This window comes from Lycorma delicatula, chromosome 2 (assembly GCF_047948215.1).
Source record: "Lycorma delicatula isolate Av1 chromosome 2, ASM4794821v1, whole genome shotgun sequence".
NCBI lineage: Eukaryota > Metazoa > Arthropoda > Insecta > Hemiptera > Fulgoridae > Lycorma > Lycorma delicatula.
The window spans coordinates 26,413,597-26,440,613 of NC_134456.1; the positions used below are offsets into that span (position 1 = coordinate 26,413,597).

The window sequence follows — 27,017 nt, forward strand, 5'->3', positions numbered from 1 at the left end:
TGTTGTAATAGGAGTTTTCCCAGTCTGATATCTATCTGCATTAAAGGAAGATAATCAACATCATTAATCACATAAATGAATTTTTACAAAATAGTTCACTTTAAAAGTGAGTGGTTTATTTATAAAATCAAAAATAATACAATGATGTTGCATATTTCTACATAACAGCAATATTATAATTTATTAATTAATAATAATAATAATTGTATAACATATCCACATACACCACAATGAATGATAAGCATCTATTTTGGTTGCAAAAAGCTATAAAGCATCACCTCCACTTCTCTTTAATGCAATACCAAAAATAATATAAATGTGTGTTATCTTAAACTAAAAACGTTATGAATGTATAAATATAGATGAATTTACTCTGAATAAAAAAAAAAAACTTCTGTCTATTATTATAAAACAACTTGTAAATCGTTGTACTTTTTCACTTAATTCAAGAGTTAGTTCAAGTTAAAATCTATTTCTTTATTAAGTGGCTTGCTTGCATTGTGAATTATCAGCAACATTTTCTTATGTATTATAACATGTGCAATTCAATACTTATCATGAAAAAAGTAATTCATGATAACTACTTTATAATGAGGGTATTGTCAAACTCTGAAATATATAATAGAAGAATCTTATAACAGGAATAAATTACAAAATTGAATTCTTGAATAACCCTTGATTAATTAATTAGATTGATTAGTAAACTAAAATGAAAGATAATAAAATCATTGCTTTAAAAATATCTTAAATAAAAAAAATATACTGCACAAATGAAGAAAAATTATAGCAAGTTCAATAATTAATATTAATGAAACAATTATGTTAGTATATATGTTGTAATTTGGTGATTATGCCTTTTTCTTACACATTTTCTTTTGTAGGTATTAATATGCCAAAAATCAGGATAAAATATTATAAAAAAATACAGGAAGTAAAATACTTTACTATCCCACAATAGAAAAAAAGTTACAGCTACGGCGTGATATGGATAGTAGTTAAAATTTAAAAAATGCAACATGCCACCACTCTGACAATTGATAATACAATAGCTTTAGCTTTAAATTTGATCAGTTAATTTAATATTATAAATTATACATTGGCAGTGTAATCTTCCCCTTCCCTTTTAAACATTAAAGTTTAATATGAAAACCAACCAATTTTTTTATATTTCTATAAACAATCTATGATCCTAAATGAAACTAATTGAAAGTGTTTTGAATAAACTACAAATTTCTAAATTCAGAAAAATTAATACTAACACTATCAATTAGCATAACACCTGTAAAGCAGTTTATATGATTTACAATGTGACAAATACTGATGAAAATATCTTGCCATAAAATAAGAAACAAAAATTAAGATTACAAAATTATTCTTTTGGATTATCTTCAGGAAAAAATTTACTCAAAAAGTATAACAGTTAAAAAAAATGAATTAAGAAAATCTTTTAATTGTAAATCTAAGTAAAACCACCTTATCACACCATATCTACTGAAAGAACAAAAGCTCAGAAATATTATCATAAGTGTAAAATTAACACTACGTTTATATGATTTCTGGTTATTATGAAATGTTTTATTAAACATGGAATGTAGCAGCCAACAAATTTACACAGAAATGCCATTGTACAAGTTGCTTCCAATTAATTATGGCAAGCCATGATCAACATCTTCAGTCCAAGGCGAAAAAATCTGAACTAATCTTGATAATATTTATTTTCCAGTTTTGTCATACATATTTTTTAAGATTTGGTAAATTCTTTGGATAACATACTGTACATAATTTACTGAGTATAACAAATGTTTTATTTAAAGATGGACTACAGGACTAGGAACTTTATTAAAATTAACTTAATCATAAATATAATTTTTATTACGGTTGAGCAAGCAATCTTTAATGCATCCTGTGTAGAGCTCACTACAGATGTGGCAAAGTTGTAAATTTTACATACATAGCAGAGTATAAACTAAGCTGTTGCATTACCTATAACATCAACTTATAGTGAAAGGGTAGTGGAAGCAGCTGAATTATTTTGTTTGCAATGAAATAAGGTATCTACAAATAATAAAACTTCTTTTGAATACAAAAAATGTTGATAAAGATTGACTTGTCATGATTATTGATAAAAAAAAAACATGGAAATATAAATATAGAACGGAACAGCATAGATTACAACATGCTCTGTAAGCAAAACTGACATTAATCAAAGATCAAACTGTTTTCTACACAGAATGAGTTAAAACCGACTAAAATTAAGTGTACATATTACAATACCACAATTCATTAAAAGTGAATACAACGTAAAAAAATTAACACATGATTATTCATAAAGGCATTAAAACTTTAATTAAATTTTACATTTTATACTTTCTTACAATATGCAAAATGAAAAAGTCCAAAAATTGTTTAACTGTATTATATCAAAAAATGAAAGAGGTATTTTACGAATAATGAAATCAGGAATTAATAAAAATTCAAAAAAGGTTACAGATACATGAAACAATGTTTAATTATTTAAGCGAAACTAATAAAGCTTTATTATCAGTACAATTTTTTTTTCTTATAAATAATTAACTGAACATGAGCAGTAACTACCATTGTGGTTTTTCAAACTTGATTCACAGGAAACAATTATAACAATGCATTTCCTCTCAGTTAATAATTTTAATGAGTTTTCTAAAATGCATCTTTTTATAAATTATCAAATAGTGTTTACTTTCCTGGGCTAATGCAGACCTGATCATTTCAAACTATATACTGCAACAAGCTTAACAATGTCTTACACACACTTATACACACACACACGCATGCAAATACAATACATTTTGAGCATGTAAATGCCAATTATTACTTTTCATTAATAACTTGTATACTTTTTTTTTTTATATAAGGCTACCATGGAAAAGCAATTAACTTGAAGTTTCCTCTTAACTGTCTCTGAACTTGATATGATATCCTAAAACCTTAATAATATGATCTCAGATATAGGATAAAATAAAATAAATATTGGAATCTCTAATAAACAATATTAAAGAGATTACAATGAAAAGAAAAGTTATGCTAAGTGCAGTATACAGAAAAATAATCAGATTATTATTATTCTTTTTTAATAATAAGTTTTGTATCTATTAAAATGGATTAGCAGACCAATCCTATATTTCCATACATGAGCTCAGCTGGGCCATTGAAATGCCCCTTACGTTAATCATATAAAAAAAAAAAAACAAACTATTATATAAAAATAATAATAATTGGTATATAGTTTTTTAAACTAGAAAATATATAATATATAAAACAACAGCAACAATGATGCACCAAAATAAATATGTTTATAATGCCCATACCAAAAAAATTCAACATTAATTTTTTATGTCAACATAAATTTTAGAATTAACTAAAGTAATCCTAATATAAAGTATTATGGAAACAAACAAAAAGGTGTTGTATCCTATCATGCAATTAAAAATAAATAACGAAGGAAATAATTTAAATGCAATAATATGATACATTTCTCTTTAATTAAATATATTCCACTCACATCATTCATTATTACGACTGTTATCAATCGTACATACAATATATATATTATATAATATAATATTTTATGTAAACTAAATTGTCATCAGACTGCACAGCCGCCTTAATTTTATTATTTACTTACTTATTACAACTCGTACATAACATCAATAAAAAATTACTAAAGTAGAAATGTTTATAGAACTATAATTATATATCTTAGTATTAAAAGTAAAAACAAAATAACTAAAAATAATAATGTTATTAATATTCTGATGTCTACATATATAGTATTATTAATTAGATGATAAAGGGGTATTTTATAAAGGTTTAGTAAAAGAAGCATACAATGTATTTATTTACCTCTTGAAAGCTATATATGTATTTATATATATATATATATTTTTTTTTGCATAGTTTAGTAGATTCTACTTATTTTATAATGCACATAAAAATAATTAAATGTATATAATTTTAACAAAATTATATACAGATATATAGAAATATATATAAACTCTGACATAACAGAAGCCGCAAACAGAAATTTAAGAAAACAAATGGAAGCGACATTTCATTAGTGTACTGATAATGAGGCATCGCCAGTTGAGCTTGTTTTTAAATCAGGTTGGTTATAGACTGTTCTGAGAATTAACCTTGAGTTTCAGTGTTACAAGTTTTATGGACAAGTCGGAATCAGTACCTTCTTAAAATATTCAAAATTATATTTGGTTTTATAATTATTTTCTTTTTTGCATTTACTTTACAAATCTTCATCACCGAGTTCCAATTTGACTTTTGAAAAATCAAACGCTTCCCCTGTTCCACGTTGAAAGATATCGAGTACATCAAGGCATGTTGTTTCAAAATGAGTTGTTGCATCATACGATTTTGAAATAAAAATTTGAGATTCCTTCCCATCATCGGTCGGTTCATAATAGTCAGAGATAGTAACAAACTTCTGCTTTACAAGACCAAGTAAATCTAAGCCAGGCTTGATCTCTGCTTCTGGGTTATCTGTTTCTACAGTTGTAGATACCATTGCAATAAACCAACCCTTAGCTGCAACTTGATGAGTGTAGCTAACTTGTGAGACATATATGTCTGACTGACGATTTACCTAAAACATAAAATGAAACCACATTTATACCTTCAATTTTACAATTACATGGTTAATTTCAATTTCAAAAAAATAAGAAAATGAATAAAAATTTACAAGGCTAACTTTTAATGACCAGATAATTATAAACATATTTCACAATTATGCATACAAAATAAAAGGAATGAATCATCTTAATACAAATTTTCAGAAAAGAAAACTAACAGTATTCGGGGTGGGTGTAATCACAAAAAACCAGTTATATATATCTGGAGCTAATAAACTATAAACCTATAAGTTGATAAAACAATATTGATTTCTATTACCTTAAGGTTGATATTTAGAATTTCTGTATCTCATACTGACTATGCGTTTTCAGATAAAAAAATGTTAGCTTACATGGATGTACAAAACATTAAATGTGGATTTCTGAAAATCGACACATCATATACATGAACCTCGGTATAGTTTTCAAAGGAGATTGGTGTTCTTATTACTTATGCTCTGTTGTAAATATCTGATAACTGTTCATATTCTAGATAAATATGTAGGCAATATTTTATTTAAAATGTAAAAGAAATAGCGGATAAAGTTTGAATCCTGGTAGAAAGTACTAAAATCTAATGTAAGAGTATAAATCTTAATTTTACTAGATGTATTTAATGTGCAACAGGTATAAAATTACTTTCTGAAGACTTGAATTGTGTGTAATGAACATGTTATTCTACATAAGAAACATTAAAGGAATTGACTAAGACTATCAATACAGATTTTCTTTTTTGTTTAACTTCTGGGAACATTGTTATGTATTGCTTCAGAGGATGAGTTGTAGCGTGTGTGAAAATGCCATGCCTGACCGGGATCACTGGAAGAAAGGCCGAGATGCTACCACTTGCGCCACGGAGGCTGGTGTGGGATTTGGAAAACATGTTACCAACTGCAGAAAATATGGTACAAATTCATCCAGTATCTTGTATAGATCTACAGTGTTAAATATTGGAGTATGTGCTCATGGAGAAGTAAAGTTACTTAACATGAAGAAACAGCACAAAAGCTTTCCTATAAGCTTTGGTAATTATGAAGAAGCATGCATTCATTCATACAAAGCAAGCTGGAGGTGGATCTCAACATAGCAGTAACAAAATTACAACACCCCATTTAAGATGGGAAAATTGATTAATTCTCTGATCAAGGTTGACAAGTCGCTGGTCAAGGTGGTTTATCTTGCGCATTTATGAAAAATCTAGATTTAATTCAGGATATGATTATAAATATTTTTATTGAAGGAACATATCATGTATACTTATCAATTGAGATGGGATTATATGCAACATAAAAAGCTTGAAATATGCATGAACAGTGTGAAGATATGCAACTATAAATAACAGTAATTTTTATTTTTTTATTTCAAAATCAGCATACAATTAGTAAGTAGTTGAATAACATATCGATAAATTTGTTAATTGACAATTATTTAAAATTTTGTTACTTTTGTTAACGTAAACAAACAGGTACTGTTCCAAATGTTTGGTAGTAAGATTGTGCCTTCGATTTTACTCAAAATGTTTTTATAAGTGGAAAAAGATACACATCCACTGAGGTAAATAGGCAATTTTTGAATTTGGGTTCTATGTTGGCATTTATTGTTTCTGGCAAAAAGTTCACCTATCCCGTTAATAAAACTATCAATTAGACACAAAGGCTCAAAACCAGGGTAATCGTTCAAAATTTTCAAATTTTTCTTTAAGCTTACACGGGAATACCTCTGGTAATACGGAGTTAATTTGGTGGATTTTATTCATTAACTGAATAGATTCGGTCAATGCAAACCTTGAGTTTCAAGCTTTTTTAATATGTGCAGGCATCTGGGAAAATGAGTGCTAATCACACCTATAGTTTTTTCTTTATAATAGAATCATTAAATACTTCCTTGGACTGACAAACTATCCCAGCCTCTGCACTATCAAAGTTGTTTACTACACCTTTGACGCCCTCAAAATGTACATTGTAAAATAATACAGCTTCAATCCACATTTCCCATCGAGTTACCACTGGTTTGGGAGGTAAAGGTATATTTGGCAGTTTTTCTTTATAGGCCTTATTGTGAGCAGGTGCCTTAAAAACACTTTTTTTGTAGATGAAATAATTTTATTTATATTACCAAACGTGGATCATACTACTTTAGCGAGTCAATGTGTACTCCGTGAGCAAAGCAGGTCATCACATGAATCAAATTGGAATAAAATACTAGGAGGGCTTTGGCTGCGTTGATCATATAGGTAGCAATATCTGAGAGAAATATAAACACTCTTTCATCTGCAGAAGATTCAGGAAATATTTTTTTAATACCCTCACTCACAAATCTGTTAATTGTAGAATGGTTTGTTCAAGGTCTTTGCATGCCACTGAATAGGAAGAAGGCTCTAGTTTTAATAAACTGACAATTAAATTCGCAATATAATGGCCGCAACTGTCTGTAGTTTCATCAGCTGAAATCCAAATAATGCTATCCTTGAGTTCAATGCGTATTTCTTCCAGAACATGTAGGTAGATTGTTGGTATGTAATTTTTACGCAATGTTGATTCATTTGGTATAATTTTGATTCAAGAAATATTTTCACAGAAAATCTTTGATTTGTAAGATGGTGAAGAGGAATATTAATTGTAAGCAGCTTCACATAAATTCATGTGCTAAAGTAGTTTTTTGTTTACCTTTGAAAATGAAATCACTGCTACTTGCCGCTGTTGTAAGTTGTTGTTGTGGGCCTTTCTTTTGTAATCCTGCAATATGAAGACTTGTCTTGGCATGAAGGTCTATTTGAAACTTTTTTGGGCATGAAATATTTTTCTCGCACAACATTTTTAACTCGCTATCCATGAAGAGACACCTTTTTTCAGGAGGCATGCTACACATTAAACTTTGCACAAATAAATAAAAAACTTAACTAATGTATTGAGCGCGTCAACAATGACATGTGTAATTTAATTGCCTAGTGGGAGTGCTGCAGTAGGCGTGCGCGACGCAAGAACGGTACCGTCTGTCCTTGTCTCGTGTGAGTCTGTGTTTAAATTGACCTCATAATAATACTATCCTACCAAAACAACAGACATGCGGCTGCTAACTGTGCTCTAAGAGCCGCGCGGCTAATAGGTTTGGCTAGCTACAATGTAAGATTTCATTTATTAACTAAGTACCCTACTGAAAAATATTGTAAATATAGAGAAAATATGCATCAACACTAGATTTTAAGGAAAATATGCAATAACTGGTGAGAATGGGCTTAACATGCAAATGCAAATAATCCAGTCTCTACTTATCAATCTCTAAGGATGATCCTATGATTACCATTGATATATTTGGAAAGTATTGATTTTTACATAAAAGTGGATCCAGTCACTAACTAAATTTTACACAGACAACCATAATGGCATACAGACACTAACTGGCACAAGTGTCATATGGCTAAATTATGGCTCAATAGTTGTAAACCAGGCTATCTTAAAAGGGCTGTTTATTCTCTACTTATTTGTAATTTTAATTTAATATATTTATATTAAAAGACTAAAGTGCAAATTATAATGACAATTTTATCAACTATAATGCCAACTGTAATTGTTAGACTGACTTGAGTTTTGTGACTGCTGATACACATTGCCTAAGGCCTTGTAGGCTGTATCCATTCTAAAACTATTTTATACTTCAAGATAATATTTAAAAATTTAATTTTAATAATAAAATGATTGCTAATTAATACTGTAATTAGTAAGATTTCCTAGGAGCTACCTCCTAGGTTATAGCTCTATGCCATTAATGGTGATCCAGTCAGGAGATAGCAGAAGAAATCTGGTAAACTAATTTACTTATAAAGGTAGATATGGACTGCCAGAGGTGAATACACAGTTCAGGGGTCATTGGCAAGTAGTTGTTGCTAAAGGAGGGCTAAAATTTATACAACAAAGTTTCCTTCATATTCTAGGTTCATGTGAAATCAGAAGAGAAAATGAAATTATCAGCTGTCAGATAACAGGTAGTAGTAGATAATTCCACTTGATAACAAATTAAAATAAAATAGTATTCTGGATAATGGAATTTACATTGCATTTATTTATCAATACACAGCAGTCATGTTTTTAACATTGAAAAAGCATTTGGTTTAATAATAAGGTATCATTAAATAAATATATGATGGATTTTGTAAGACAATCCTCTCAAATGTCCAAGATTAAACTTAAGGCAAGAATTTGTGAAATTCTTTTAATCAGATCTCATAAATAGATTTTAGAGTGATCACTCCTGCTCTTTTTCTTGGTTATCATAAATTAAGTTAAATTCCAAGATTTGGGTAAATGTCTTTATACCAGTTATCTAGCTTTTTTAATTTAAGAAGGAATTGGTTGAGGGAGGTTCGCAGAGAGAGGTAGTGCTCCATGCCACTCTGACTTGCAGGGTGTTCAAGCTGTGAGGTCATCAACATAAGATGAGATTCAGGTCGGAGAAGACCACTATGATGCTCCTCAAATGCAATTTGGCTGTGAGGTGGTAGGTACGCGTTTTGATGTCAGGCCAATGAATTAGATGTTCAGGTTCAAAAGTACCTCTGGGTGTTTCTCAATGAGAAATTGTCATTTAAGAATCACCTTCAATATGATGCTAGAAGTGCTGTATAGTACCTTCTTTGGTGTTTGATGTGTGGTCAATCCCAATTGAGGTTTCAATTTCAAAACCTTGAATATTCTGTATAAGGGCGTCTGTGAGGCTATTATACTATATGCAGTGCCCATATGGGCAGGTAGGCTAAAATTTAAAAGCTATCGGGAGATATTATTAAGGGCTTAACACCTTATATTTTTAACGGTAACAAGTGGTTACCATATGATTTCATGAGAGGTGATCTTGCTGATCGCAGGCTGAAACTGATAGATCTGATTGCGTCCGAGAGGCAGCAGCAGTTTGTTGCAAAGAAGTCAAAAGAGTTGGCTACAAAAAAAATTCAGGAGAGAGAACAACATGGTAATGCTATATGGCAGATCAGATGGGATGAGGCAGAGGGTGGGCGCTACACGCATGATCTTATTCCAAATGCTGTAGGTTTGTGGGATGCCTCTTGGGTACACCCGAACACACATGTGATGCAGTTTCTGTCTGGCCATGGCGCTTTTAGAGGCAGACTCCAGAAGTTCAGCCTAGCAGACTCGGGCATGTGTCAGCAGTGCAGGCAACTGGACGATGCGTATCATGTTTTTTTATCAGTGTTCAAAGTATGAATTGATGCAGATGGAGACCATTTGTTGGCTGGATATCATTAGGTCAGCACTTGATCTCCATGTCAACTGGACAAAGCTAAATCGATAACAGTAGAAAATCTTATCATTTACTTGGCAAAAGAGAGAATTGCTGAATAGATTTTGGGGTTTACCTGGGTTTTTCTTGTTTTGCTCTGTTTGTTTTTGTTACGTTTCTGTTATGTTTGGTATGTTGGTTGTTCGTTATTGTTATTTTTGTGTTAGTTATCTTACAGTTTGATTTATTTTATTGTTATCTTTTGTCTGTTGTATGTCGAACTCAATTAACCTTTTTTGGGTAGGTAGTTCCAGTTCCTTCACCTGTTAGTTTTTCAGTCTTGTTTAAGACTTGAGATGTGCTTTGTTCATTAGAGTTCTTAGTAGTACACCGATGTAAATGTTGCTTGTTGCATCCTAGCCTTGGATAAGGATGGAAGATGTCCAAGATAACCAAGGTATTGAAGATGACCTCCAGTAAAGCCCATAAGGGTTAGGTATGGAGGGGGTGGTGAAGGGTTCAGGATGGTTCAGTCAACTTCAAATTACAATAAGTAATAACTTGCCTCTTAAGTTTCTTGAGAGAAATGCTATGTTCATTTTGTAGACTATGTTGGCCACCAATACCCACAACAGATTTGAAATGGAGTCCAGCTGATACATCAGAATGCCATAAAATTGATAGGTTTAATCTAAGAACTCTGTCAAAAAAGCTCTGCAGAAAAAATCCTGTTAAGGGACTTGCAGTGTCCAAGTTGAAGGATTATTCAGAAGTTGAATCCATTGGGAATACAGTGTTTTCTATTGTGTGTATGAAATGTACCACGATATATTTCAATAGATATAAATTGCTAAGATATAAGATATAGAAATGGATAAACTATAAAAAACAATATAAGAAATTAATCAAGGCTTTGTGTAATTTGTTAGTTTGCAAATATTCTAAAGAGATTTTTTTCTTATACAATTAGAATGCATTATTTACTTTGGGAGATTCACATGGGAGATGCTAACACACACACACACACACACACACACACACACACACACACACACACACACACACACACACACACACACACACACACACAGTCACTTAATTCTATCAAATAAATCAAAAAAGCTTTCTAAAAAATGAGAAAAAAATCAACAGTATAAAGAAATAATATGAATTTGGCAAAATATACACCTGTATGTGTTACATACAGGTGAATATTTTTGCCAAATTAAGAAATTAAAAATTTATAGATAATAATAACCAGGATTGAATCACTTAGAATTGTGTTTTCTTAACCAGCACATACGTGTAAATTACACTTATATAACATTTGAAATAAGACTGTAAGTGTAGGCTAAGTTTATGCTGATAAACAAGGCCTATATACAGTTAAGGCAAATTAGAGGCAATTCTTAATTTCTGTAAAAGAAAGTTTAGTTTTCTTTCAGAAAAGGATTAAAAAGGCCAAGAACTACTACATTTCTACAACATACAAGAACTCAGTCACTGTTAAAGAGGGATTAGCATTATTTAAGTTAAGCGATCCATGGAAATTAATTTATTTAAATTTGCTTATATCATTCTGATTTTATTGTTATTTATTAAGAGAAAAGTTTAAAAAATTATTAACTATTTTAGTTTATAACATATACATGTAATATCTCTTCCTTACACTATATTCACCCAATGAAATGAAGTTGTGATATGATAATAAATGTAATTTGATAATGCTATCTACACGCCTCTAAATAATCACAATTATTAAAATTTATAAATGGTCCAGAAAGATAAAACAAATATGTAAAATAGAAAAAAACAAAAATATATATGCCTACCTTAAAATTTTATTTCATAAACTAAAAAAAAGTCTGCAAACTTAGAATACTTACAATAACAGTATAAAAATATAACAAAATTTATTTTAATATATACAATAATTTAATAGCCTACTCCTGCAACTGCTGAAAACCTATTTTTTAATTGGTTCTGTTTTTTGTAATTCTATAGATAATGAACTGTAACTAATTAAATATGCCAAGCTCAAACTGAGAATGAATTCGAGATCTTTAGTATATCAGTCAGTTGTTCTACCAATTAAGCTACAAAGTAGACAAAATTGAAAGGAAACGGAAAGTAAATTAAATGGAAATATCTGATAACAAATGTGTAAATAAAAAAACTCCTGCTGAACTTCACAGGTTAATATTTTACCATTTTTTTTTTTTTCACCTTAATGATAATTAATTTAGTCTACTATAACATAACAAATGAGGAACTGACTAATTTAAAATCACTAAACGTATTACAGTACAATAATACAAAATCTTGTTAAGCTGAAATCAGAGACTGTGCTAACAGCACTTTATAATTAAGAAAAATTAATACTAAAACATTAAAATTTATTGATAAACACTTATACTCTCTGTAGAGGTCCAAACTATTATCATCACTGCAGTCAGCCAACTCAATTTATGACAAGTATCATCAGATAGCAATTTGGCCAGAGGCCAAACTAAACCATTTTCAGCCTACTTACAACTAATGTATTTACATTCAATATAAACACAAAACAATAAAATTCATAATTCATTAATAATGAATTTTAATTTTAATAATTTTATTTATCAAACTTATAATGTTTTTTAATAAGTAAAACCCTACAAATTACTATCTTGGGTAGAAATAATATTAATTAATTAAACATTAATTTCGAACTGATTAAGGTCTTTAATTACACCAACATGTTGATAATCGAAATTTCTCACAGTTCTAGGGAGCCAAGAAAAAATTTTAAAATTTAGAAGACAAAATGCAAACTATCCGTAAAATATAAAAACAATACAACAAAAAATATACTAAAAAAATTATACTATATACAAATACTACACACAAAATGTCACCCACATGCAAACAGCAATGTGTTTTTTGGCAGTTGGTCTTATAATTTTTAAAATTTATCTCTTGTAAACTAAAAATTATTTAACAACAGAATATGTCATTTATTGCTTAACTGTAATAGTATAGTACTTGATTAAAGTAATAGTTGAATAATTTATTTTTGCTTCTTTTTGTTAATACAAATATCAATTAAATAACTTTAATTATAAGGTTTTCTATAAAAAAACCTGAAGAAAAGTCAACAGACTTTTCATAGCTTGGCAGATTTAGAATTAAACAATCAACTAACTGCATACTGTGCTCAATTTCTCCAGCAAGGCTGGTTCTCTAAATTATCTACAATTTATTAACGCGAACTGGTCTTTTGCTGTGCAGCAAAAGCTAATACAATAGGCTTTAATTTTTTATTTTCTTTACCAGACAAAATCCTAATAATTATTTCAGTTAAAAAAAAAAAAACTCCCCAGTTCCACAAAAACATTCTCTACTGAATTTTTAACAAGTATAAAATGAAAAATTTATGATGTTTATGGCTGGAAAACCTTTAGGGGAAATGACAAATAATTTTGCAAAAGAGCTAAGTTGATAGCCGCAAAAGACTGAGAGGAAATCATGAATATACACTGCACAGATGAAACCCCCTTTTTGATTCGCTACAGTCAGAGGCTACAGATTAAGTAAAAATAAAATTATTAAAAAACCAATGATAATTTAAAATTTTAGACTATGGTAATATTATATTCAACTAAACCCCAAGGGTCAATTCTTTTAAACTGACAGCTGACAGAGCACAATATTTTAAATTTATAAAAAGTAATTTTATAAAAAATATAATTTTATTCAAAGTATTACTAAAGATTCAAGCAGGGATTTAGTTTTAGCACAAAATAAACATGTTAAAAATTCTGCACTATTATATAAATTTCAGCAAACTTGCATAATAAAAAAAATATAATAAAAATAATATTTCAGTAATTTAATGAAAATTGATTGCTAGTACAAAAATCTGGAAAAAATAGTATACAAAAAAAAAAGTAATATAAAACTAGAAGCTTTTGCATTCAGCTTAGGCATTTGATTAAATACACTTCTAAGAATAAGACATCTATGGTGAATTAAATATAAGCTAAATTAATGGATTAAATATACATCTTTAGTTACCATTATTACTGTAATTATGGTACTTATTTATAAAAATAAATAAATAAATATGGATAGGCCTTCTAAAAATGTTGTGCTGAAAAAGCTATTCATAAGAAATACAAAAGATAAGAAACCTTCACTTTAATAATAAAAAAAACACAGTGAAACAAAGAGAGAGGTGACTATTAATAAATGTGAGGTTAGGATCTTTTTTATGCAGGAATAACCTAAAAAAAGAACATTAAGAGACAACTACCAAGGATTACCTCTGATGTTTCTATAAGTGAAATACAAATGGAAGTAAAAAAAATACATAAAAATGAGTATTCTAAACTCTCTAATGATTTGTAGAAGCAGAGCATGCAATCAAATCAAAATAATAACTCCAATTTTATATAGCTGCTTAATTTAATTTTAAAAAAAATAATTGCATTATACAGAGTGTATCACGAAGATCTCCTGAGACTTTCATAACCTAGTCTACTTGTTAAAATAATGAAAAAAGTTAAACATAGGTTCTAAAATACTTAGTTTGTAAGTTACAGTTAGTGAAAGATTTCGCTCAGACCTCAGCTACCCCAGGGAAATGAGGTCATACTGAAATTTTTAGAATGTTAATTAAGAGGCAGAATTAGTGATTTCTTATGATTTTTAACTGAAAAATCCAATAAAATAGGTCCCATAAATGTATCTCAGTAGCTTTTTAGAAATCTGGGGTGAAAACCAGTAAATTGGGGTAAAAATCTGGTTTTTTATGTTCAATGTAAAATAACTTCGTTAATGGACTTCAATTAACAAAATTATTTTCAATAACAACCAATTAACAAAGTGAATGGGTTTTAATTAACCACACATCTCAGGAATGGCCAACCTGAGACTGTACAAGACTACACTTCATTTACATTCATACATATCATCCTCTGAAGTAATACCTTACAGTGGTATCACACCACACATAAAACTTTTAGATTTTAATTCTGCACAGAATGGTGTCAGGTAAGTTGAATAAAACAAATAAAAGTTAGAAAAATTAGAATTTTATTTAGACTAAGTACATAACTACATTTGTCAGAAAAGTATTTATTTAGTGTAAACAAAAACCAAATTCTTTTTTGGTGATATGAAAAATTTGTAAAAATAAAAAGTTAGAAAATTAAAAAAAACTAATTTTACAATAGTAAAAAAAATTGGTAATCAAGGTTTTCAGTAAATTTTAGTTTGAACGTGATCTGTTTGCATTGAAGTAATGCCATAGTTATTTACAACAAAGGGATAAGATATTCATTTTGGGAATGTGTAATGGTAATGCTACAGCTGCTGCAGTATAATATGAAATGCATTTTCCAAATTGCAGGATTCCAGATCCGAAAACAATTACAACTTTTCGCAATCTTCGAGAAACAGGTTCACTACCTGTATTCATGCAAGCTACGAACAATCTGTCCAATGCATCCAGGTGTCATCTCAACCCCATAGGGGAAGACACACGCGCCTTGTGATGCTTCCGGTCGCCACACCACCCCTGTTCTTAGCCCTAATAGGCTTTAACGGGAGTCATCTTTTGCCCATTTTACTTTTTATGTAAAGTCTAGCTTTTTATATCTCATAGTAGTAAGGCAGGCCTCTTTGGGATGCCACTGATGTAAATGCCTCAGTAGTTATCTACATCAGTGTTTTATACTTAGCTTTTGTCTTTGTTGCTGGCCTCATCTGGACATATTGAATGTCCTACATCGTTGCCCTCTGAACTACTAACCGAGTTTGCAGAAGCACAAACCCCGTGCCTAGTTCTACATTTTATAAAGCCAATTGGTGTATAAATGTCTCATAAAATTCAAGGCAAATGAATAATAACATACACCAAAAATGTTGTTTGCAACCACAAAATCTATTCCTAGTTCCCTTAGTGAACTCAATTTCAGTTCATACCCCCTGACTTTGTTTCATTATGGGCTTTGGTCGTCTGGTCTACCAGGGTGAGGCGCGTCCTCACTCCAGTCTCAGATTGACCATTCCTGAGGTATGTGGTTAATTGAAACCCAACCACCAAAGAAGATGATACTATCTACGACTTAGTATTCAAATCCATATAAAAGTCTTTACCAGGATTTGAACCTTAGAACTCTCAACTTCAAAATCAGCTGATTTGCGATGATGAGTTCACCACTACATCAACCTGGTGGATAGCATACTTAGTAGAAGTAATTCCTCATGAAATGGTGGAAGGCAGTTTTCAACACTGATTTAGCATCAATGTATATGGTGTGGCCCTCTTCACAATCACCTGTGTTTGGACCGTTCATATTACCTGGCGTCTACTTGCATTTTCCTTAAGAAGAATTGCTGCAGCTGCTTGAAGATACCTCCACCACTGAGATGCAAGTATACTTCCAGCGCGATGGCGCACCTCCCCTTTTCTATATGTCATTTCTACTTACTTAAATCATCATTTTCCTGAGAAACTGATTGGTTGTAGAGGTCCATATTCCTGGACACCAAGAATACCTGATCACCTTTAGATTTCTGTGCCTGGGGATGGATGAAAAATAGTGTATTCAAAACAAAAATACATTCTTCTTTTAAGGAATTAATTGTCTGCATTATGGATGCGGCTCAGCAATTTAAGGACAGCCCTGAAGAACTAAAAAGTGCAACAAAAGCATGCTAAGAAATGTGTTGAAAACTGTGGGATTATTTTTTAACATTTATTATAAACTGGTACGTATAATGCACTGCTTATAATTAAAATTGTTCTAACTTTTCTTTGTTTTATTCAACTTATAAACTATTTTGTTCAGAATTAAATTTTCTACAAGTTTTGTTTATAATTTTTATGAATCTATTACCCATGTAACAAATTTATTATATATTAAAACATAAAAAGCAGGATTTCTATCCCATTTTATTGGCTTTCACACCAGATTTCTCAAACGGTTCTGGGAATTATTCGATTTTTCAGATTAAACAAAGGAAATCACTAATTTTGTCCCTTAATTAACGTCCCAAAAATTTCAGTATGACCTCATTTCAAAGGGGTAACTCAAATCTGAGCGAAATCTTTCATTAGACGTAACTTGCAAATTAAGCATTTTAGGAGATATGTTTATTAAATTATTTTTAAGAGTAGAATAGGTTGTGAAAATCCCAGGGAAGCTTCCCTTGTATGTAATAAAAAACGAATAATTCGTACAAACATAAATGTATTAAACGCACTCTATTTATGAAATGCTTGAATGGTTTTCCATTAGTAAATACATGCGTTGAGACTACAACTGATGTTATATCTATTCAATACTGAAAATACAAAGTACTAAATGCTCCTACACAAATAGCATAGTCTCATTACACTATGGGACTAATTTAATTCACTTATGAGTTTTGGTTTGAACTGACATATAAGTGTAATAAGAATATAACTAACTCAATATATACTTAACCATAACATTACCAGCCTAAACAAACGTAATGCTTTGTCGCATTAAGAGAATTTCTGTTTCAATAAAGAAATGCACACATCAGTGTCTCACTTTATTAAATATTTTGCAGTCTTAATTTAATAGGAAATAAAAATATACAGAAATGTATCACGATGATCTAATAATACAAAATAAACAACTAACTCATTTATTCCCAACTTAATTTAAGACCATATATAGATTTTTTTTTTTTTTTTTACAATATATTGATTAAAAAAAAAAAATCTTTACCAAATATTGTAAATAATAAAAGGATAACAAAACATAATTATACGGGAATATATTCATAATCGTGAAATGTACTTTTTTCACCAAACTTATCACATAACTGGCAGATGCAATCACATCAATCCTACAAAATAATTGCTAACAAGTATTTATGATGGTTAATAATGAAGGCATAAAGTTCAAACTGACAGTATAATCAAGTAAATTACTTACAATTCACTAATTTGAATATGTGTAATTTTTTTTTCTAGAGGTATGGTTTCAAACAACGTTAGACAGAGATAAGTAAAGCTGTACTAAAACCCAAACTAGCTTATACTCTATTATGAGATTGTACAATCTAGCCTACCATTCAAATGAATTTTGTGTATTTACATCAAATCTTGTCGGTGAGGAAGATAAAAAAAAACCAGCTGCACCACCAGTACAAAAATAATATGATGGTATCAGTGGAAAGGTCATAGATACTCTTTTAAAAAGGGGACAGAAGCCATTTCAGTAGTTGCTGAGAGCATTAACTATTTGACTTGAATAGATGAATTTTAGCAATGGAAAATTAAACTATTTTTTTATTAAAAAAAAAAAATGTTTTTTCTCATTTACTTTCTCTTATAATTTATTAAGATGACTGTTTACTCTTGGACAAAAAATCCAAGAGGACTACATTATAATTCATCATAACGTATTACAACTATAACCTTCTGAAACTGTAACAGCAGTATGCTCGATAATTAAGAAAAAGGAATGGATTAGTTAGCACTAAATATAGCAAGAGTTAATGAGGAAAACTGTTATGGTGAGCAAACCTTTTGGTTATTATATTGTAGGATAATTAATGTATTACCTAATAATGGAAATGCAATAATATTAAATAAGAATATTGGAAAAGAGTATTTTAATATTTATTACAAGAATAGAAAGAACTACTTTAGTCAAAATAGGTAGAAAGCCACAACCTACAACTGAGTACATTTAAATGCCAATGATTTTAGACTATGAACAAGAGGTTGACCTAATCAAATAAATAAGAGATAACAATTTTTGTAGCAATGGGAAAGTGAAATGTAAGCATATGGCAAGAAAGATAAAGGAAAACAGTTGAGGAGTGTAGATCAAGGGGAACTACATTAACCAATTTTACAGCAAACACAAATAGGTTAGTGATTGCAGATACCCTTTTTAAAATGATGTAAAAAAATCATATGGGTGAGGCCAGTAGAAATAGGAAGTTATCTGGTTTTGAGATACAAAGATTTCAAAATAAAATTAAAATTAATGTTTTAAGTAATAGATTTGGAGATTTCAAAACTAAATTGTAAGGAGTAAAACTTAAATAAAAGTTAAAAATGAAGGCAAATTACAAAATAATAATGCAATATTATTGAAGAATAATTAATAAGTCAAGGTTTAAAATTTAAGTGGGTTACTACTCGACAGACTAGTATGAAACTACTGCATTATTGATTTAATTTCTCATATACTGAAACTCAGTATAATAGTTTATAGGTGAAAAGAATGTGTGTATATAGATGAAGATTAATAACATTTAAGAAAAATCTTGATGGTAAAAAGTTACAATATTGACTCAAATTACTCTTAGAAGGTAGTCTAAAGAATTAGGCTATCTAAGTGATATTAACAAAATTTGGAGAGCATTTGACATTTTAAGGAAAATTGGATTAATAATGAAAAAGGAAACTAAGTTACAAGTTTTGCAAGAATCAGGTATATATGATAGTAGTAGCTGCAAAGTAATTTCTTCTTTCGAAAAGAATGAGTGAAGGGTTTAATTATTTCCTGCAGATTTCCAATTTAATAGAGGAAGGAACGGAAGGACAATTTGCGAGCGAAGCAGTAATATAAAGATAGAAAATAGAGATACAATTTTGAATTCGTTAATTTTTGATAAGATGCTTTATGAGATTGTTGGTGGAAACTAAAAATTAATTAGTAAATATAGTGAATGACATAAAACTATTATAAAGAAATCAAAATTGAAAATAAATATGAAAAAAATATAAGTAAACAACATATGAATTCTAAGGTAGGGGCCACACCAAAATTTTAAGTAATAAAATTATAAATTCTGAATGAAGTGAGATAGCCATCAGAAGAAGCTTTTGCGTAGCAAAGATAACTATATAAAGGAATTCTTAAAAATAATTGTGTGGATGGCAGCAAAATACGGAAGAAAAAAAGGATATAAATATGGACAAGAAAGGGGAAGAATAAAGATTTCTTAAAGTGTGGTATTTAGGATATTGCTAATTAGGTGGAATATAATTAAGTTTGAAAGTAGGAGTTTGCACTTTTTTCAAATTTTATTCACTTTATTTGCAGTCAAAGTTTTTTTAGCAGTATTTCTGACATTTAATAATGGTTAATAATGTTAAAAAAATTGTATAGGTAGGAAAAAATGTATATTACCAATTGATCTAACAGGATAGAAAATGTGTACCAAAATCTTGTATACAGATATACTAGGTTGGGCAACTAGCAGTAGAATCATGATTCATCTCTTCATATTTCTTAAAAGGTTTAAATTAAGTAATTTCATGATAAAAAACCCTACACTGAATGCGCTTCAGAAGATTTAACTGATTTAACACTGTAGGTGTCATCATATGAAATAACTGAGATGATAGCTGAAGGCCATTTCTACAAATTTTCAATGGGCTGTTTGCTTCATTCACTCTGGCTAACAAAATATAATTTCTTATACCTAACAAAAGAAATGAGGTCACTTCAAGTTTTTGAGAATGTTGGGTTGCTACAGGCCTATTTTTTATTTGGGTAACAAATAAGGGATCTTTTTATTTTATTTGAGAAAGTAAATAAAGGCAACTTATGCAAACTAATACAACAATTAGATTACTTTTTGGATTATCTAACATACATTATTACATTTAAGAGTAAAATTATTACATTATTATTACATTCAAACGCTTCCATAGTGTTTCTACTATTGTGGATAAATAACAAACATTATATTACTTTAGACCAGCAAGTAAAGTTTTAAAATTTTTGTTTATCAGAGGTCAAATTTTTTTTGAATAAAATAATTTTTTACATTAGTTAAAATTTTTCTGTTCAGAATATAATTGAAACACATTGTTAAGAAAAATTCTAACTGCACTGGCAATAATACATAATTATCAACAATAACCAATAACAAAATATCAGGTCAAATTTTCAATGTTATTAGGACATTTTTTACATCTGTTTTAAATACAGTTCCATATGGTATACACAGGGGCATACCTTAATAGTAGTAAAAATGTGAAATCACAGTCTATGAACACCTAATAATTGATTCTAAAGTTCAAAGAATATGAAAAAGAGAGGATGTGGAAGAGTTAAAATTAACAATTATTTCAATTACACATTATTTTATTAGTTTACATAATTTCAAAGAATGTTATTCATGTGAAGTACAAGGTAGGATACAAAAAATGAGTGTAATGACTTGACATTTTATATCATGAATAATACAAACCTAATTCAGAAATAGATTTACAAATAAAATATAAAGAACCTTTCTGAATATTAATAAATAATCCATAACTTGAATATAACAGAAAAATATGTAAGTATATTTGAATACTTAAAAATATACAAATATACCTTCGAGGCATTAGGATGAAATGTAGAAAAGTATTACATTATAGATACAAAAAGCTATTGGTTGTTTTCTTTGAAATGTAGGATAAAATAATGCACATTTCAGTTATCACAAGTAGTAAGCATAATTTGAAGTAACATACTCTATAAATTCTACTAAAAACAAATTTTCTGCATATTCTTACCTGTTTTTGAGGGATAATGATCTGTGTAGAAAGTGCATCTTTGGTGTTAGGAATAGGATGGTCCATCAAACAGATGCAGCGAATAACACTACCAGTCTTCTTAACTCTGTCTTTCACATATGAAGGATCACAGTAGACTTGCTTACAGCGAGCAATCTCATCTCCTGACTTAATACCCACAGCTCTTCCATTTTCCATAACTATTTCATCTACAGGTTTATCAAGCATATAAGTTCCACCATATATAGCACTTAAACGTGCAAATCCCTGAGGTAACTCTCCTAAACCATACATGGGATATAAATATGGTGACTTACCGTATCTTGCAAGTGATTCACTATACAGCTTTATTCTGCTAACTGTCTGGGATGCAGGCTCCGTTAAATAATTATCATCCCGGTATAGGGCTAGTGCATGACCTGTAAAATCTTGGGTATTCTTATCTAATCCAAATTTGTCATACAGCTGTTGGGTTGTAGTGTTATTCGGATCCAAATCCTTCCAAGTTCTAGGATCTTTCTCATTAACATCTTGAACAAACACCAAGAAACTTCTAAATCTTCTTTTTTCAAACATACCCATCAAATCTGAGGCTAATGCTTCCTTTTGATCTACAGGTACTTTAGAAATCTTTCCACCTTTGTATACATAACTCCCTTCCACAGACTTGAATTCTAAATACCGTGTCACTCCCGTATGGATCAACAATTTGACTAGAAGACCATTCGCCATCAAAAACTTAGGAATAAGATCCACATTCCAGTCGCGTCCTCTTCCATACGACTCATCGGGTGGAGGTACTCCAAAACGTGCAAAAAGTTCTTCTAGAGGTGTGATGGATGCCGATTCGCCACCATAATACTTATTTCGATCTACGTGCAATACCTTTTTACCAGATACAGAAAGCATTCCACTTAAAATGCATTCCTTCAAACCGGTACCGAGTACAATCGCATCATATTCTTCATCCATTTTAAAACAATTTTTCAAAAAAGCTTAAAAACTCACAAAATATATACAACACAACAGACAAACTTCCGTGGAACGCTAAACGTAGGTCAATTTTCTTTTAAGCAATACTGCAACACTGACAGTTAAAATTTCCCCGCATGGAAGTGAATCAATCAATGAAAATACGTTTGCGCATCAGAGCCGACGAGATGTTACTGTGGCAACACTGCTTCAAGCTTTGACACTTCCTCATTAGATGACGTTGGCTGCTCCAACCTAAAAAGTTAAGATTGCATGTTTGGTCGGCGGTTCTATTGGTGGTGTGTCCGTTCTCTTTTGCTTGCGTGTTACAGAAGATGACGTTCGGCTGTATTCCGTTTTCGTAAATTATTTCTTAACGTATTTTTTCGTACTTACTATTAAAATCATTAAGTAAAGTTTGTGTTGTGAAAAATGAGTTCCATACCTTGTTTGTTCTTGAAAGTTTTTCTTTGAAAATTATGGTAAGTCTTATCAGATAAGTATTGATACTATTCAAAAAGAACAGCCTTTGCATAATGACTGATTAGATATAGGTATAATTGTTTCTTTCGTAAATTATTAATAGAAACAAGCCTAAAAGTGTGTTATGTATCATCAGATGAGCGCATAAAGGATTGTGTAATTTTATTTGTTTAAATTCCAGATATTTTTTCACGTATGTTTCATGCATGCTTTGTAACCCCCCATTGTTTCCGACTATATAATAAACTGTACAATTTCAATACAACTTCGTAGAATTTTTAGTAGGCTACAAAGGTTATGTTACGATTTACTTTGATTATGAGAGGTATTTGTTGTTACCAAACTCAGTATTCACAGTATGTTCATATTTATTTTTGACATTTTACAATTTAAAAAAAATTGTTTATCCCGTTTATCGGCAATCAAGCATGAACATTTAACGAATTATACTAGTAAAAATATTTATGAAATTAAAGTTTAACAATTTTATGTTAGAATTTTGATAAATAACCATATAATATTTGAAAAGGCAAAGACCGATGAATCAGAATCGGGTTTTAAAGGCCTCAATGTTTTATAAGTACCATACATCAACAGTTAATCTTTTGGTGTGATTTTTAGTTGATTTTGATTTAAATTTGTACAAGTTTGTGTGTGTGTGTGAGAGGTCAGAACAAATCATGTATTATATAGATTATTTCAGTAATTGATGTTGTAACAAAAGTTAACTGACATGACATTTGTCTGGAAAGATTTGTGATAATTGTGTGAAAATCTTCATGACTAATGTCATGAAATTCAAAATTAATGAATTAAAAAAAGAAGTGGTTGCAATTATATTAATAGTACATGAAAATAAAATTTATATTGAAATAACAGTGGTAGTTGTGTGAAGTCTGTACTATACAATAAAATGAACATACAACCTTGTTCTCAGTAATTGAAAAATATGAGTTCATGCTTAATGAGGATACTGAAAATTCAGGTTTAATTAGCGGTACAATTTAAAAAACTCCTTGTTGCTCTTGTAATAAGAAATCATTTAATTTAGTTTTGAAATTAATTGGTTGAAAGATGTTTTAGATGCTTACTTCATGTATTTAATTGTAATATAAGGTGCTTTCTTGTCAAAGTTTTACTCAGTGTAATAGGAAATAAAATGTTTCTGTGTTCTGGTTTTATACAAATTGAAATTTAGCATAATTTAGAATTCATAATGTTTTTATTTCAGTAATTGGTAATCGGAGATATATTCATAAAAATATATCGTATAGATATATAAAAGTACTATACCTGTAAATAGTTGTTTAATATTCATTAGTTATATTTTAATAAACTGGTTTTACTAATGAACTTGAATTGCAAAATGTATAGCTTTGTACATTTAATCATCTACTTTGAAGTCTAAAAAGCATTCTTTTTTTTGTTAGAAGTGTTTGATTTTGTCTGTAGATGATTTAGGTCCTATTTATATTATAGATATCAGTTAAGCCCGCAGGAGTTAAGTAGATGTTTATATTATATTTGACCATAATGGTACAATCAAATCTCTGGGCCCAATTGATCTCAAATCAGATGCACTATTCAGTATCTAGTTTTATGTTCATTACTGCCTTGCCTTATACCTTCTCTTATATATTTATCTAGTGTTAGTTGTCTTAACCACCCCCATAGAATATTCTTGATTATATTAAGAATAAATTATTCTCAACCATTTAGTTAATAGCTGATAAAGTCTGTTGAAAGGTTTTGTTTTTACTGGAGTGGATTAAAATATAAAAAAATATATGTAACTTCCAAGCAGTTAAAATTGATTTAAACCATTCCAGCTCCTGTTTAGAAAAATTTCTGTCTAATATCACTATGAGTAGAAAATCATTATGTCTAAATTTGCTTGTAGTTTGAATGAAACTGCAGGTTTCAAATCAACTTGATTTGATGAGAAACTGTCAGTATTAGAATGTTAAATTGAATATACTAGTTTGGAAGACTGCCCCAGATTTTCTTGAGCAAGTTAATAAAGAACTTAATAGTTAAACTGTATAATAAAATTTTGGGAACCTCCTGATAATAAATTTAATGAACGAACTGTAAGCTTTTTATTTAAAAACTTTCATGACTAAAATATAGCATATTTTGAGGATATTTTTCTGAAGATTTTATGGTTTTTTTTCTGTTGTGTGGTATTATTTAAACCTTAGAATTCTTTGCTGGAGGCTTCAGTTAATTTATATACAATATGTCTGTAAAATAATAGTGGGCTTTCCAAGATTCATTATTTTGAATAAAGCGTGAAATATGTCTCAAAATGAAACTGTACATGTTTTTATGTAAACATGTTTTAATATCAGCACATTCATGTTGTGTTAAGGCAGTGATTCCCAACTGGTGTGACACTCAGTCTCATGGAGTGTGTCATGAAATTTTAGGATTGAAAAATAAATTTTGTGCCATTCAGAGTGTACAGTGTAACTTATATGTACCATGAAACTTTTTATAAGGTAAAATTTGACTGTACCAGTCAATATATGCAGCAGTTCTGAGTTTAATTTTTTTTCTTGCCGATAATTTTGAGTGATGGTGGTGTACACCTGCAACAATGCTGAGTTTACTCTTTCCACTTGGTAATAAACCGATTGTTCATTGTTGCCATGTTGAGAGATTTATCCCTCAGCGTAGGGACTTTTCAAGACCGAGGGAAAGTTTTGAAAATCAGCCTGCACAAAATAAGGAAGAATGCCTGAAGAAGTTTATAAAAGAATACTTAAATGAGTTAAAAATCTCAGTAACAAAATACTCCTCTATCTTGTCAGTTTCAAAGTTAGAATAGGCAATTTCTCCTTTTGATACATCTTTTTTGATCTGGAGATCAACATACAAATTGCCACTAACCTAACTGTCAAAAAAAAAAAATGAATCTTTCAACTTTCAAGCAATTTTGCCATGAAAACAAAATTTCTAGACACTTCATACAGTAATTTTTTGATTAATGTGGTATGTCAGTAACCCACAATCGCAAAGAGGGCCATAAAAAGTTTGCTGCAGTTTTCACAGTCATACTTGTGCAAATCAGCATATTCTACAATGAAAGTAGTGAAATCTAAATAGAGGAATATCTTGGAACATGTTGGTAGTTATCAATTATAACATTATGAAATTTGTTAATTTTTAAACTTTGTTATTACAGTTGCTTTGTGAAAATTAATTTAAAAATATTTTTACTTGCTGCTTTGTTTTATACTTTTAAATACTTTCACTGAGAAACCATGCTAAACTGCTAACCATACTTAGTTGTTTTTGCATTTTAGAATAAATTCCTTCTTTATAAAAAATTAATTGAAAACAATATTCCTTCAACCAGGAGAAATGTTGATTTATAAAATAGAATTAAAGATATTTTCTAGTGTTGAAAAATACATTTTTTTATTGTAGTTTGATATAAAATCTTGAAATTTAAAAGTAAATATGGTTTTTTTTTTAATGTTGTTTAAAAGTAATTTATGGTGTACTGGGAGGGGCAATCTTTTTGTTGTTTCAATGATTGACCTGCATTTTATTACTTTTTGTTTCTGTATACAATGTGGGTATTACATTTATTTAAACATTGATTGTAAATTATATTGATTCGTATAATTCATTTTTTGGTTGTGTGCCAGTTTAGATGTTTAATCTAAATGGTATGTTTTAGTTTACTTTGTTTTGTGTTTTCTTTATTAATACAAAAAATAATTTATTTATTCAATTTTATTTTAGTAACAAATTTACTTTCATTTAGTGGGCTTATGTTCAACTAGATATTATTATTACTTTATTACATTAACATTGGGATGATCTGTATATTGTCAACATCTTTTGAATGATAAAATTGCCATTGAAAATTAAGTGACATTGTTGGTAGCTTACAAATTTTTAAACTAAAGAAATTAGATTGAATTTTCGGTTTATTTATTTATTATATGTGAAAGCTGAGGCCTATGTCCTTAATTTATAATTAAAGAACACTTTTAGTTATTCCAGACAGCTAAAATTTGGTTGTATCCCATGACTTAATTATTGATGCATGCAGAGTCAAATTGATATATCTTCTTGTAAAGACTGTGAAAAGAAATTTCTTCTTTTTT

General features: G+C 29.6%; 2 protein-coding genes across 2 annotated transcripts in view; one reads left to right on the forward strand and one right to left on the reverse strand.

The window, feature by feature from the left end:
- Window positions 1–94: 94 nt before the first annotated feature.
- On the reverse strand, window positions 95–22,528 carry Gdi (GDP dissociation inhibitor). Its single transcript, XM_075358543.1, has 2 exons — window positions 21,442–22,528; window positions 95–4,633 (listed from the first exon to the last, which is right to left on the reverse strand). The coding sequence occupies exons 1-2, from the start codon at window positions 22,411–22,413 to the stop codon at window positions 4,277–4,279; spliced, it is 1,329 nt and encodes a 442-aa protein (XP_075214658.1). The 5' UTR covers window positions 22,414–22,528; the 3' UTR covers window positions 95–4,276.
- Window positions 22,529–22,689: 161 nt separating this feature from the next.
- The window catches only part of LOC142320584 (phospholipid-transporting ATPase VA), a 142,795-nt gene continuing 138,467 nt past the window's right edge, over window positions 22,690–27,017 (forward strand). The window contains exon 1 of the mRNA XM_075358544.1: window positions 22,690–22,895. The gene's annotated coding sequence lies outside the window, so the exon portion shown is untranslated. The remainder of the gene's footprint in view (window positions 22,896–27,017) is intronic.